The 15,642-nt window shown below is 42.2% G+C and overlaps 1 protein-coding gene across 2 annotated transcripts in view; it reads left to right on the top strand.

Annotated features, from left to right (window-relative positions):
* The window catches only part of LOC109422614 (influenza virus NS1A-binding protein), a 106,311-nt gene extending 92,101 nt beyond the window's left edge, over positions 1-14,210 (top strand). For both annotated transcript variants that reach the window (XM_062860383.1, XM_019697427.3), the window contains exons 3-8: positions 3,261-3,344; positions 3,557-3,688; positions 3,825-4,163; positions 4,220-4,898; positions 5,025-5,388; positions 10,948-14,210. In XM_062860383.1, coding sequence (XP_062716367.1) covers positions 3,261-3,344; positions 3,557-3,688; positions 3,825-4,163; positions 4,220-4,898; positions 5,025-5,388; positions 10,948-11,608 — 2,259 coding nt within the window. In that variant the 3' untranslated portion in view covers positions 11,609-14,210. The remainder of the gene's footprint in view (positions 1-3,260; positions 3,345-3,556; positions 3,689-3,824; positions 4,164-4,219; positions 4,899-5,024; positions 5,389-10,947) is intronic.
* Positions 14,211-15,642: the final 1,432 nt, after the last annotated feature.

Below are 15,642 nucleotides of genomic sequence, written 5' to 3'. Positions count from 1 at the left end.
GCCTTAACGCCGAACCACTTTCTCCTTTACGGAACCAAGGGTGTCAATCAACCAGCCAGTTCTTTGAATACCGTCGGAAGCAGTTTACGTGACAGTTGGCGTTTGGCGCAGTTCTTGGCGGATCAGTTTTGGCGTCGATGGATTCGTGAATACTTGCCAACCATCGCGAGACGTACTAAGTGGTTCGAGTCAGTCAAGCCGTTAGAACCAGGGGATCTTGTACTTGTCATCGATGAGGGTAAGCGGAACGGTTGGTTACGAGGTCGGATTGTGGAGGTGACTACGGCAGCAGATGGACAAGTCCGGCGTGCAGTTGTGCAGACAAAGAACGGTTTAGTAAGTCGACCCGCAGTCAAGCTGGACCTTCGAACATCTGGACGGTCCGGAACTACACGGGCGGGGGTATGTTGCGAAACCACTGGGCATATTCGCGCGGCAGCTGAGTGAGTTCAGTACCACCCCAGATGACAGCCGTATGAGCATAGACGTCAGGCAGCAGACAGCGTGGCGAACTGTCATATGGAGCATAAACTGTGTAGAATGAGAAGAACAAGACTTGCTCTCGTGTGTGAAATTAAGTTGTATTGTAATACTAAGTGAATTTATTAAAAGAACTATTAAGATATTATTCGTAAGCGGCATACTGTGAGAAAGCATTCCAATAATTTGAATTGTTCTTAAACCTAGGTGAATTGCAAACATACATTTTTCTTACATGCTAGTTAAAAATCTAATCCTAAACTTATTCTAGATAAAATTATTAGTACGGTTATCAGTAATTAGTACGGCAGTTAGTTTATGATTAATCAGTATTTCATGCAAGTAAGTTATACGCGTTAAATAGTAGAATTTAAATCTGATGAATTTGTTGTACCTAGGACAAACACACACACAGAGGGACACATAATTTCGGATAAAAAACTAAAAGGAAGAAAACGAAAATGTAAGTACACAATGAACTGGCTAAAATTGAAAGTTTATAACAAGACTAAATATATTTCAGCTTTGAAGCTGCGTTTAGCTGCTATCAGGACCGTTTTTCCTTCCCTATCCGAACAACAACTTTAGGCCCCTTGAGGGACCACTTAGCCTTGAGATACAGCCTTCAAATTTTGCCACGATCATTTTTTAGCTAAAACGATCATTTTCCACTAACGAACTTATAACATTTCTAAATTTTGCAAAATAAGGGACGGCCTACTGCATAGCTTACTTCTGTCGATTCCTTTGCAATTCCGCGCCAGGTGGCCGTATTCCAGGCACCTGTAGGACCCTTCCGGTCGCTAGGACAACCTCAGTGGGCATACTGAACAGTCGACTTTGATTTTGCCAGTGGTCATCGCTTTGTTGGCTGCATCTACTGGGAATTTTATCGACGCTCTCTCGAACGGTCCTCTTCTCAAGCGTACAGACATCCCCACACCTTCCAAATCGCATTGCTCCCTCATGACGATTATCATTTCCTCTTCGGTGGTAATCTCGTCCAGATCCTTGCATTAAATCGTCGCTTCGGGGCACATGGCTTTCACTTGAACCTTTTCACCCATTACTCTTTCTGTTAGCTCTTTGTACGCTGAGCTTCTGTTTTTCGAGTCTTTTTTCAACTCGAAGATCATGTCTCCTGCCTGGGTTCGCCTGATCTTCTGAACGTCAGCACCGAATTCCTTGAATTGCGGATCCGTTCTCATGGCCCGCAAAATTTCGGCGTACGTTTCTTCGCTGGCTTTCACGATGACCGCTTCACCATTCCTTCTTCTTCTGATAGGTTTTTTTTTCGTTTTGGTGCCATCCTTTCTGTTTCTGTTCTTCCTGTTCCGGACCTCACGCCATGGGTTGTCTTCATTTCCGCCGGTAATCGCTTCGTTCACCGGTCTGGCATCCATATTATTTTGTTTTTTTTTTTGTGTGCTGCCAACCCTTCGTCTCCAGGCGATGATCTGGTTCTCTTTGGGGTGGATGCTGGAGTAGTTTCCGTCTCCAATTGATTTCCCTTCGCCTTGGTACTTCTACTGGGAGGTGCTCCGGCTTTCACCTGCACCATCGTTTTTGTTCGAATTTGACGTTTGCCCACTACCGCCACCTAGTTGATGGTTGGCCAAACTTAATCCTTTTAGCATTGGACGAACATGTTTCCGTGACTATGATTTGAATCTCAAAATGTTCGAAGTGTTACGTCTGTTTGTCTGTGATGAACATTTAAATATTTCCTAAGTAAATATATAAAAATTATGCTTCAAAACACTTAAATGTACTCTTGATTTTAATAAACTAATGATATGGAACGTGCTCACCAAATTAAAACCAGCTTTGTGTCTACTGGACACAAATTGGCCACTAACGGTTTCTTTCAACATTTTGTACATATCGCGTTGGTTTCCTGCAGTAGGGGCACAACACATAAAATGAGAACTTCCAGAATTATCGTTTGAAAATTTGGGATCTTGAAACACCTCGTGCAAGTTCCATTCATTCATCATTCGACAAAAGTAAACGAATTTTGATTGTTGTATTAGGGTAAGGGACATATACTATCTGTTTCATAAATTTGGGTGACTATTTTTCCGCTACTATTGAAAAAGTTAACTGATTTTGAATTGTGCCTTTATTGCACAAAATTGGTAAAAATGCCAGAACCTAGCGTTTCTCTACGAATTTCGGAAAGGGGTCTTTGCGAGATAAAAGTTTACATAGTTTTTTTAACATTTGCCCTTAAAAAAAATCTAAATTGCCGTGGTTATACCTGAACACATGAAATCATGTCATGGTGGAAGAAGAATTTCAACATCGTTGTTTTAAGCCCAATAAGATTACTAGTAGTAGTGCGTGACTGCGTTAGCGTCATGCTAGGTCATTAATTTATTTAGTTCAACATCGAATTCATGATAGCACTGAATCAACAATTTGCCGCCATAATACTCGATTTGTAGCTGCAGCTCTCTAACGTCGGTCACGCCCAACGCTCGCCAGATCACGCTCCACCTGTTCCGCCCATGGGGGGCTCTCTTCGCTCTACGCCTTCTTGTACCAACCGAATGGTTAGCAAACACCAACTTTGCAGGGTTGTTTTCCGGCATTCTTGCAAATGCCCTGCCCACCGTATCCGTCCAGCTTTAGCCACATGCTAGGTCTTGATGACGATAATGACGAAGTGTGTGTTTTTTCATCCTACTTAATTATAGTTGACGATATTTAACGTTAAATCATTAACATTCATTATTTAAAATCACTAATGCATCTACGTCTCTTTCTTCCCCCCTCAGGTCGGCAGCACGGAAATCCACGCCCACCGCAACGTGCTGGCATGTGTCTCTCCTCACCTGATGGAACTGTTCAGCTCGGATGTCGTAAGTATCGTTCCCTAACTGGCCCCCCGAATTAATGTTCTGCGCTTTACTCTCTTAGGATTTGCAGATCCTGGCCCTTATCGGTTCGTCTCTCAAGAAGCAAGCGAAACACTTGCGTTCCGCCGATGTTGTTGTTGCTCTTGTGCCGACCCTGTCCATCCTATGTTCATGAGCCATTTTTCTCTTCTCTTGCCGCCGCAATCTAATTTCAGGGAAACCTTAACGTTTCGACTAACGAGGGAAAGATCCCTTGCTACCGACTGAACGGCCATATTACAACCCAGGGGCTCAAGTGTCTGGTTGAGTACGCTTATACCGGCTCGCTGGAGTTGCCCAACGACATGGTGAGTTTTGAGTAATTAGGACGAGTGTGAGAACTGAGGGCGTCCTTTTCAAATAAGACACTCGGCGCCAGTATCTCCCTATCTTGTTGTGTGTATGTGTTCCGAACTGGAACAGTTACCGATAAAAATTTTCTAGATACGCGATGTGTATCTGGCAGCCTGGCAGCTGAAGATTGACACGGTGGTCAAGGAATGCGCGCGCTACATGGTAAATGATTTGGAGCCGGAAACGTGCGTCGACACTCGCTCCCTTCCGGGCATCAACCGTAACAAGTCGTTTGTGCAGGAAGTTGATGCCTACATTGCGAAAAACTTTACGGAGATTGCGCTGCAACCGAGCTTCCTTCAGCTTCCGTGCATCCTCATTGAGGTGCTGTACCAGACGAAGCTGGAAATGTCGTTGGTCACGGAAACGTCGCTGAGCCGGTTGGTAGTCGACTGGATCCGTCGCCAAATGACCGAAGAGGGCAATACGGTAAGATATACTTGATTTGATTAGAAGAACCGAAATCTCCACTAAATACCTGACAGGTCCCGAACCTGATGGAGCGTTCCCATATGTTGTACTTGGCCTTGGACAACTCGCTGCAGGACTGCTCGGATCTGCCTCCTGGCCAGGAGTCCGAGAGCGATCTGGTCCAAGATTACAAGCGTTTGGTCCTGAAGTGTCCCAGCAACAAGAAGCACCGCAAGGGGTTGAAAACCGCCGGAAGGCCGCGGGTCATTCTCTACAATATGGACATCGGAGAGTGTGACGAAGACACAAGCAAGGACTGCGAGTGGACACTGATCGCCAGCTCAAAACTGGCCGACCATACGTTCATCTCGTTGATCACCTTGGATGGTAACCTGACGCGACTTTCCATCCAGTTGCGTCTGAACGCTCCAACTACGCCTTCGCCGATCAACACGCCGGACACGATCAGTTCCAGTGCCAGCAAGGAGGAAGATTTGGATGAATCGATCAAGCCGGAACTGTTCTGCGAGGTAGCCACCATGTCCGGTCCCAAGTGCGGTTTGGGCGTTGCCGAGTTGGAAGGCAAACTGTTCGTGTGCGGAGGCTACGATCGGGCGGAGTGCTTGCGCTCCGTCGAATCCTACTGTCCGGACACGAACAGCTGGACCCAGGAGAACAACATGGGCGAGGCCCGAGGACGAGTGCAGATTGCGGTCATTGACGGGGCCGTGTATGCCGTGGGCGGCTGTAATGGTTTGTATAGGTCTTCTTCTATAGTAAAGGTTCGATAAGTGTGTAGATCCACATTTTACAGTTATCGAATGTTCACTGTATTTACAATCATTCCCGTAATAAACGATCTCTTCCGATACACTCTAGGAACAACCGAGCTGGATACGGTGGAATGTTTGTCCAAGATCGACAAGAAGTGGAACAAGGTTTGCCGATTGCCGCTGGCACGCAGCAGTGCTGGTGTATGCGCGCTGGATGGTAACATCTACTGCGTGGGCGGTTGGAACGGCCAGAGTGGCATTCGGCAGTGCGATGTGCTGAAGCCGGAGGAGAACAAGTGGTACTCGATTGCGCCGCTCAACACCGGCCGCTACCAGGCTGGAGTGGCTTCGTACCGCGGGTCGCTTTGGGTGGCTGGCGGTAGCGATGCGTGGAACTGTTTGGGATCAGTGGAACGGTACGACCTGGCCAGCGACCAGTGGACCTATGCGCCGTCGCTGTTGACGCCGAGGTGAGTTTTTGCCAGGGGGATAAGGGGGTTCAATAGATACTTCTATTGGGGGTTGCAAGGGAGGGGCTAACTCCTAGAAATTGCAGCGTTAAAGATGTTTCGTAATGGGTTGTTTTTTTAACAATGCCTGGAATATGGAAATGGCACCGGACACTTCCATAAGACTTGGAGGGAACAGGGATATTTTTTTGAGATTTTTAACCTTTTGAGACAAGGTTTTTCATATGCCTAAGTTTAACTTTTATTCGTTGAATAGGATTTTCCATCCGCTTTGACCACTGAAGCAATGCTATGATACGTCAATGGCTTTTCTTCATTATTATTTTTACTTTATTATGAAGATTTTCAGCCCTAGGCTGGCTCATCTCTTTGTTTTTCTTGTATGTTCTGGTTTGGTTTATGGTATCACACCATAAGAAGACTATTTGATCAAGATCTTGTCCCCATCACAAAGTATGCTAACTTTGCTCCTGTCACGGTCGCCATGTCGAAGACCAACTTGCCCTCTCAGACTATAATAATCAAGGATTAGACGAACGAACGTAGTCACCGTTCGGCTTTTCAACAACAGGAATTGTTTTGAAAATTTCTTCAGATATTGCTCTGGTAATTTCCTCAAAATGTGCCTTTGAAAATTGCTCTAGCTCATCAGGCGATTCGTCAAATAATCCCACTCAGGAGTTCTATAGCGAATTGCCCCCAAAAGTGCTACAGTCCCTATGAAACTTCTTTTAATAGATGTAAGGGAGTAGATTCCAAAAGTTTCTGAGTGAATTCCGCTAGAAGTACCTACGAAAATTAGTACAGAATATCAGTCCAGATATCACAATTATGGTAATTTTTCTAGAAGTTCCACCAGAAGTTCCCCCAAGAGTACGTTTGGTATTTCTATCGGTAATTTCTTTGTGCAATCGTTTGATAATTTCTTCAAAATTCCATTCAGGAATTATTCCACAATTCCTTTGGCATTTTTTTTATGTCTCCGGTTAATTCGGACATTTTTCTGGTAAATCCTTTAGGGTTTCCATCGGCAATTCCTATAAAAATTTCTTTAAGAATTGTTTTGGCATAGAATGAAAATGTTCTCAATCTACAATTATTTTGACAATTTTCTTGGAAAAATATCTGTGGTAACTACTTTGGAAACTATTTCAAAAGTTACTTCGGCAACTTTTCTCAAACATTTGCTTTTCAATTCCATTAGAAACTGCTTTGGAATATCCTTTTGTTATTTCTTGTGGAAATTGCTCCTGCAATTTATTCAGCAATTCATTTGAGAATTGATTTGGCGATTCCTTAAAAAAATGGGATTCCCGATATTTCATTAATAAAGTGAGATTTCTCCTATAACTCTATCAAAACTTCCACCAAGAATTTGGTCAGGAGTCCTACCGAGAATTTCTCCAAAGGTTCGCCATGAATTTATTTTCACGTTTCCCCGGAAATTACTTAAAATCTTCCTCCCAGAAATCTCTTCTGAAATTTCGCTGGATTTTTCAAGAATTCCCTCATGATTTTTTTCCGGAGATCTTTCAAGAGTGCCTCAGGGATTTTTTTGGGAGGTCCTCCGAGAATTCCTTTAAGACTTTGTCCACAAATTGGACAACAAAGCTTTCGAAAGAATTGCCGCATGATTCCCCTGGATAACATCCGATGGAATTTTTGAGAAAATCCCGGTAGATCCAAAAGATCCTTAGTAATTCTTTCATACTAAAGGATATTTTGGAGATTTTCTGGAGGAATTGCCAAAAGAATTCCTGCAGGAAACTTCACATGAATTTCTGAAGGATTTTCCTTAAGAATTCTCAGAGGAAGAATTTCGTGGAAAACGTTAGGAAGAACTCTTAAAGCAACTTTTGGAACAATTCCTGCAAAAAAAAAATGAAAAAAATGCCAGAAAAGTTTGGAAAAAAAAGTCATGAGGTATTTGCAGCTGAAATTACCGGAGGAATTTCCAAAAGAATGCTCGAAGGAACTTCGTGGAGTACACTTCTGGAAATTACTAGAAGAATTTCCAGAAGATCTTGCGTAAGAGTTCTCGGGGGCTTGCAGTTAGCGGCGCCTGCCGTCTAGGCGTTTCGTAAGCTCGGAGCGTGCGTGGGTTCGATTTCCATTTTAGTCGTTAAAAACTTTTCGTCAAACAGAAAATTCTTCACCGGACCACTGGCTGTTTCGTGTGGTGTTGGTTGTCTCATCGTTCAGTCTGTGCAATATCTAGTTAAAGACGGTGCAGTGTCTTAAAAAACTTCCGGAGGAATTCCTACAGATTTTTTGAAAGAATTCCCGAATGGCATTTTGAAAGAATTCAACATTTGCTGAATGACTATCGGAAAAATTCCTGCAGAAAATTTCGAAAATATATCTTCAGGATTTTACTCGAGAATTCTCAAAGAATTTGTTGGAAGAATGTCATTGTAAATCTCTGAAAGAATTCCTAAAGGCTCTACTGGAAAAAATCCCGCAGGAGCTTTCCAAAAAATCCGGAGGAGCTCTCGAAAATAACAAAAAAACCGGGAGGAGTTTCCACATTGAAATTCACGGAGGAACTTACGGTAGACATCCCGGAGGAACTTCCGAAAGCATTTGCAAGCATAGCGATTAAAAGTAGAGGTTATGTCGTAAAAAAAACTGGAAGTTTGAAAGGGAAATACCAGTTCCCTATCAGTCTAATTATCAATGTTTTGGTAAATTTACCGCGGTTTTCACAAAACAGATTATCTAGAATGACCCAGTCACTAAAAGACGAAATGGAATTTCACAAAACATAACCTCTCTTTAGGAGGCCAATACTACTGGAAACTTCCAAAACAAGGGTCTTGTGCAGGATTTCTCGGATTTCTCGTAATTTTCTCCGAAAAATTTCTAGAAAATAGCCGGAGCAACTTGCTTGGAGTAACTTTTCAACAAAATCCTGGAGGTACTTCTAGACGAATTTTCCGAAGAATTCTCAGAAAAAACTTCCGTAAGACTATTCTTCCGAAGGAGCTTCTGGAAGAGATCACAAAGGAATTTCAACAAATGCTCCAAAGGAACTTCTAGAAGAATTTCCGCTGGATGTCTTCTGAAAGAATTCCAAAAGAAAATTCCAAAATTTCTCTGGCATTTCTTGAAGAATTCACAGTGAAACTCCTTTAGGTATTTCCGACGGAACTCCTTGAGGGATTCCTGGTGAAGCTCCTAGCCTAATTCACAGTGGAACTTCTGGAGAAATTCCTAGTGGAACTCTTCAGAATAAACTCCCGCATTTCCGGAGATACTTGTAGAGCAATTCCCGGAGGAACTCCTAGAGGAATTTACTGTATACCGGCCAGATGAAATCACATTAGAACTTCTATAGGAATTCTCAGTGGAATTCCTAAAGGAATTCCCGATAGTACTCCTAGAGGAATTCCTGGTGCAATTTCTAGAGCAATTCCCAGTGGAACTCCTAGAAGATTTCCCAGTGGAACACTCTAATAGAAACTCTAGGGATTCCCGAAGAAACTTGTGGAGGAATTTCCCGAGTAACTCTTGGAGGAATTCCTGGAGCAACTCATAGACGAATTTACTATGAAACTCCTACAGGAATTCCCAGAAGAACTCCTAGAGGAATTATCAGTGAAACTCCTGAGGGAATCTCTCAGTGGAACTACTAAAAGAATTCGCAAAGGAACTCCCAGTGGAACTCCTGAAGGAAACTTACAGTGAACAAATAGAGGAATTCCCAGTGGAAATCGAGAGAAATTCTCAGTGGAATTCCTAGAGAAATTCCCAGTGGAATTCCTGGGGGAATTTCTGGACAAATTCCTGTTGGTTTCCTAAAGAAATTTTATACATAACGTCTGTATTCTTTAATAGTGAACCTCAGAATCACCAGTGGACCTCCTACAGTATTTCACAATGGAATTCTTAATGGAGTTTTAAGGGATTTCCAGTGGAACTCCTAGAGGGCTTTCCAGTAGAAACTCTAGGTAAATTTCCGGAGAAACTCTTACTTACAGCAATTCTCAATGGAACTCCTAGAAGAATTCCCAGAGAAGATCCTAAAGGAATTCCCAAAGGAACTTCTGGGAGACTTGTCAGAAGAGCCCATAGAAGAATTCACAGTGAAAATCCCTGAAGAATTCTCAGCGGAACTTCGGGAGGAAACTCCTGGTTGAGCTCCCAGAGTGAATCTCAAAGGAACTTCGGGAGCAATTCCTAATGGAACGCCTGAACAAATCTTCCTGTGAACTTCTAAAGGAATCTCCAGTAGAATTCCTAGAGAAATTGCTGGTGGAGTTCCAAAAAAAGTCGTACGAAACTTTTGAATTCTCGAAGAACCAACATCAAAATCCCCAGCGGAACTCCTGCAGTATTTCACAATGGAATTCCTGATGAAACTTCCAGGAATTGGACTTCCCAGTAACAATTTCAGGCAAATTTCCTGGGAATTCTTACAGCAATTCACAATGAAACTCCTTAAGGAATTTCTAGAGGAGATCCTGAATTCCTAGAGAAATTCTCGGCGGAGCTGCTGGAGGAATTCTCTGAAGAGCTCCTAGACGAATTCTCAGAGAAATTTCCGTTGGAAATCCAAAAGGAATTCCCAACAGAACTTCGGGAGGAATTCGCAGTGGTACTTCTGGAGAAACTCTTAGAGGAATTCCCAAAGGAACTTCTGGAGGAGTTCTCAGTGGAACTCCTGAAGGAAACGGCCAGTGAACTCGTGAAGGAATTCTCAGTGGAATTCCTGGTAGAATTTTAATACGAATTCCTGCTGGAACTAGAACTGATAATGGAATTTCGTACGTAATTTCTGGGCCTTTGAAGTTTAAACATCAGAGTTCCCCGCGAAAGTACTCGAGTGTTTCACAATAGAATTCCTAATGGAAACTTCCAGTGCAACTCCTAGTGGAGCTCCCAGTGGAGATCCTAGAGGAACTCCCGGAGAAACTTCTAGATGACTTCCCAGTGGCACTTCTAGAAGAATGTCTTTTGGAAATCCTGAAGGAATTCCCAGGGGACTGCAGTAGGAAAGCTGGAGAAGTTTTCTCTCTTCTGGAGATTTCCCTAACAGCCGGACACCAACCATCAAAGTTTCCGGGGGACTGCAGTACACGGTTGAGCTTGGAGTCTTTCACTAGCACTCGCACGTTGATCAGCCGCCCCAAGATGGGGAAAAGACGTTGTTGTGTGCCACTCCTAACCTGAAGAATCAGGGTTGTAGTTGCAGAAGCAAAGGGATAGTATTAGCGGGGTGAAAGGTTAAGGATATCAATGCCCAGCCATTACTAACTACCTACACCACCCGGCTTTTCATCTACCGCTTCTCCATTTTTAGAGGCGTCAATCTCCGCTCATCTTTTCACAACAAATCCCATCAGATGCTATCCATCGGAAATGCAGACAATTTATAGTTACCTACCATTAGTTTGTTATTCACGAGGTAGTTAAGACGATATCCCAAAAAGTTCTTCCAAAGGCTTTGATTGACAGCTAGGACGTTAAATAGCTATGTTAACAATAATGACTACTGCGATTGCATAAATTTAAAACCATCACAATTCTACAAATTCGTCACTTTCCCTTCCTTTTCAGACGCGGATGTGGCTTGGCCGAGTTCAACGGCAAGCTGTACGCCGTCGGAGGTAGCGATGGGTCGCACTCGCTGAACAGTACCGAGTGTTACGACGAGGTCAACAAGTGTTGGGTCGCGGGACCGAACCTAACCTCTCCGCGGTCCAACGTTTCGGTGGCGGTTGTGCAAAATCGCCTCTACGCCATCGGTGGCTTTTCGGGCAAGACCTTCCTGAACACCATCGAGTACCTGGATGCCACCTCGAACGAGTGGACCACCTTCGTGCAGCAGAGTAACCCGAACATTGACAACCTGCTGCAGACGTCGCTGCGCAACGGCATGCACGGAAGGGCCGGCTCATCGTCGACGTCGTCTTCGCCGGATAATCTGAGCAGCCAAAATGGCGGCAGCGAGCACACGTTCAAGCCCATCCAAACGGCCCAGGTTAATGTTTATAACCTGTCCAAGAATGCCTCCTCGAACGACAAGGAGGTGTCGCAGATTTTAGCAGGATCTGAGTGCTTAGGTCTGAAGAAGCTTGCTATCGATGACGAGGATAGTGAGGAGGACGATGGGAAAACCAATGGTACAAACAATGCAAACGATAGCAGTATTAAACTACAGAAAATTTTAGCGAAAAACTGTGCGGAGATTGCGAGCGGAAATGGACACTCCAGCTAACTAGCGGAGCCAGCGGCGGCAGCGGCAGCGGCGGAAGAGGATCAGGCCCAGCAGCAGCCGCCATCTTTGATCTCAGTCTCGACGATTGAGTCTGAGCTGGACTGAGCGCACGGTGAGCCCATATGAATTTTTGATTGTATGAACATCAAGTTGCATATACGTTATGTGCTTGTTGAAAGGAGGGTGGGTTTTAAGAACGGAGTTAATCGCAAGATTTCGCAAACTTTTTTCAGTGAAGCACATTATAAAATTATACAAATAGCAAACTCAATATATTTGATATAAGTGATCTTTTTACTACTGTTAAGATTGAACATGAAATCGTTTACACACTTCTTACTTATAGTAATTGTAATATGACATCTATGAATAACTGCAACATCCAGCTTAGCAGAAGAAATGTAAACTAATATGTAACTATCATTGTGGTGAATGTGTTTTAGACGAAAACGTATTGCTATAAAAATGAACCTATACATCAGGAACCGATATCCAACGGAATATTTTTACTCGTCATTTGAATGGATCTGTTGAATGACTGAAGTTTTCTGATTTACAAAGTAATGTTACATATAAAAATGCAATATTTCGAGCAAATCGTGTCATGATTCGCCAACAATAGCTAAATATGTGTCAGTAGACGTAGCTGCAACATGAACGCATTTTATTGCACTTTGCATAAATTGACAGTTCTCTGACGTTTGGTTACGAAAACGTAAACATGTTGCACTTATCGAACGTCTACTGTAGTAGTTTTCTGAATTAACTCGAGAGCATACTTTAGCTTCTTCAACAGCTAGAAATTTTATTTTGAAACTTTTTCTGATCTTGCCGAATTTGCAAGTACAATTTGTCATTGAAGTCAAGCTTTTTCCTATTTAAATAATCTATTGCAACACATACAGTAGACGCTCGATCATTGCAAACTGTTTCAATGGTATTTTTATACGTTAAGTATGGTAAATGTAACAAAAATGCAATTCGTCCTGCCATTCGTCAAAATGGTGCGCCAAGTTAACCCAAACACACAGCTCATTGTGGACATCTGTCAGACGTTCAGTAATCACACTTCATTTGCCAATGAAAACATAAACATGTTGCAGTTATCGAATGTCTACTGCATGTCACGACAACTCGCCAATGAATAATTCATGATCCAAAAGCAAGTTGTACATTTCAAAACACTCACCATTACCATTTTAAGAATGTAGATGTATAAGAACACTCTTTACCGATAACATATTGTCTATACATCATATTCGAACCCCGAAAATAAGCAAAACTGCAGAAGGTTCGATAAAAAACAAAGACAGCGTGAAAGCGTGACCAAGTGTCGGATTTTAGGGAATTAACATATACTAAAACAATTCTACATATTAAGGATTGTATACTGAAAAGTCTAGAATCTAGATCTTACGTCATTTTTTTTTATTGAACTAACTAAGAGGAACTTACATTTCCACAAACCAACGATACTGAAATCCGTAAATGGTTTTTGACTGCACTATCAGCGAGCATACACTTTGCACTATCATGATTTGTACAGATATCTATACCAATTACGAAGTAACCCACTAATCCACCGTATCCGTTTTTTTATTGGGAAATTAATATATATTGACTCCACGCCGGTTCAAAATTTTAAAACGTTTTTTTCGATATTCACGCCACATCCCATATCCAGGATTATTTAGGGTTTTATCAAGGTTTTATTAAAGTTTAAACACAATACTTTGGCTTCGATAACCGTTTTGAAACCTAAAATGCTACTGGGTTACGCATATACTTTACCATCGCAGAACCATTCAGAAGTCTCCTTTTGCCGGAATGTAGTTGTAAATCCGCAGCCGATCTTTTAGAGAATTTTCTTTATAAGAAAGCAAAACCAACCAAGCAGCAGCGTGAAATCAAATATCTGCAGATTTTAAACACCGCTCGCACCTCAACACACTTACTCTATACTCATTAAAGCCTACACCTTAGTTAAGCGTAATCTGAGAAAAACAGAAACCACTCCGAAACACAGACAACAAATTCAGATATATGCAAACATCACCCCGCTAGAATGGTTGCAATTCCTTAGCGAAGTGCTATGACCTAGTTTTTAAGCAAATTTATTTTGAACACACAAGTTTTCGATGATTTCTAAACATTTTGACTACATTTAAAAAAAAGCTACTTTTTAACAAACATATTGTGATTCCAGTTTAGTTCTTTTATTACACTCATAAGGAAAGGTTTTACACCACCTACCTATTTTATAAAACCCGCGTGAAACCGAACACTACACACCCGGGGGGTTCGTTCGAAGGGACGCCTTTGTCCTCAGTCGGCTCGGGGGTGTATGTTCCGAAAGCTGACCAACAACGTGAGAACACCTTCTCGCACGTGCTGTCAGCTAGGCAGTAGGGTATCAATATAAGTAAAATAAGCAACAAAAATATGTTAACATTTAAGAAACTACCTACATGAAGAAGAAAAAACAAACAGATGAAACAAATAATGGTGGGTGCTGAAGAGAAGAAATAAAAAAGTGATTGTAAGACAACTCGTCTGAAGTTGTCTGGTTCGTTGAAATTTAAAATAAAGTCTAAGAATGTAACTTTGCTTTGCAGTGTAGTTATTTGAAAGAACTCCTTAGTAATTCTTCCGGCATTGAATGAAAGAGCAATAAAAGCAACCCAAATAATTTCACAGCACAGAGATGATAGCTGTAAAGAATTTGTGCAGGAGCTATATATCCCACTTAAAGTTTGTTTTGACAATACCCAACTAACATTTTCAGCGCTATAAGCTTCAGTCATTTTCTTTCTGTTGTGTAACCATCGAATAAAAGCAGTCAACGCTGAATAAACGGAAAGCTAATCAAATATAAATCATAAGCTAATACACGACTGCAAAACAAGCACCATACAGCTACCAAACCCGGTTCTCAGAAATCCATCACATGTCACTGGGGTTGCCTTTACTCCTCTCTATTCCAACTCCGGGAGATTTCCCGAAAGATATGAAAACTTGAACAAATCGAATAGGAGTCCCCACTAACAAAACAGCTGCTATTACAATTCGTTACACTGACAAATCCCCAAACCAGCAGCGCTTTGAAGGCCTTTATGCGATTTCATAACCGCTGGAAGCTATAATAAAGAAATTATTGGTATACCAACACGGCTTGTCAGATGTAAACATTATTATATACCAACAGTTTCTTTATTATAGCTTCTAGCTGTAATGAAATCGCATAACGGCCTTCAAAGCGCTGCTGGTTTGGGAATTGTCAGTATTACGAGTTGTACTGTATAGTAGCAGCTGTTTTGTTAGTGGGGACTCCTTTTCGATTTGTTCAAGTTTTCACATCTTCCGGGAAATCTCCCGGAGTTGGAATAGAGAGGAGTAAAGGCAACCCCAGCGACATGTGATGGATTTCTGAAAACCGAGTTTGGTAGCTGTATGGTGCTTGTTTTGCAGTCGCGTATTAGCTTATGATTTATATTTGACTAGCTTTCCTTTTATTCAGCGTTAACTGCTTTTATTCGATGGTTACACAACAGAATGCAAATGAGTAACTTATAGCACAGATAACATTTAGAACAAATTTCATTAAAAAAAACATCGTCACGAAAACGTAATAGCCCAATGCTAAACGTACCGTGTTTGGCTGGGCCGCCACTAGATGGCGGTAGTGAGCAAACGTCAAACAGGAGAAAAAAACGAAACCAGCGCCGCGAGTGGTTGATCGACCTACTACTGAATATTTGAATCAACTGTTAAAAAGGGGATCGATAGGAAGCGAAGAGAGTGTGACGTCTGTTTCTCTGTGCTTATAGCGCTGAAAATGTTAGTTGGGGAAGTTTTAGACCAAACCACAAGGCAAAAGTCTTCCATACCGTCAGTGGGGGTGTCATTGGGCCAAAATTACATAGTCCATCCCTTTGTGGGTCGTTACGACAATATTTTAGCTCTAAATCAATGTTAAATTCGGTAGTTCGGTAATTCATTTTTATATTATTCAGGATTGTTCAAAGTATAAAAGC

This window comes from Aedes albopictus, chromosome 3 (assembly GCF_035046485.1).
Source record: "Aedes albopictus strain Foshan chromosome 3, AalbF5, whole genome shotgun sequence".
Lineage (NCBI taxonomy): Eukaryota > Metazoa > Arthropoda > Insecta > Diptera > Culicidae > Aedes > Aedes albopictus.
This window is presented reverse-complemented; position numbering and strand designations above follow the sequence as displayed.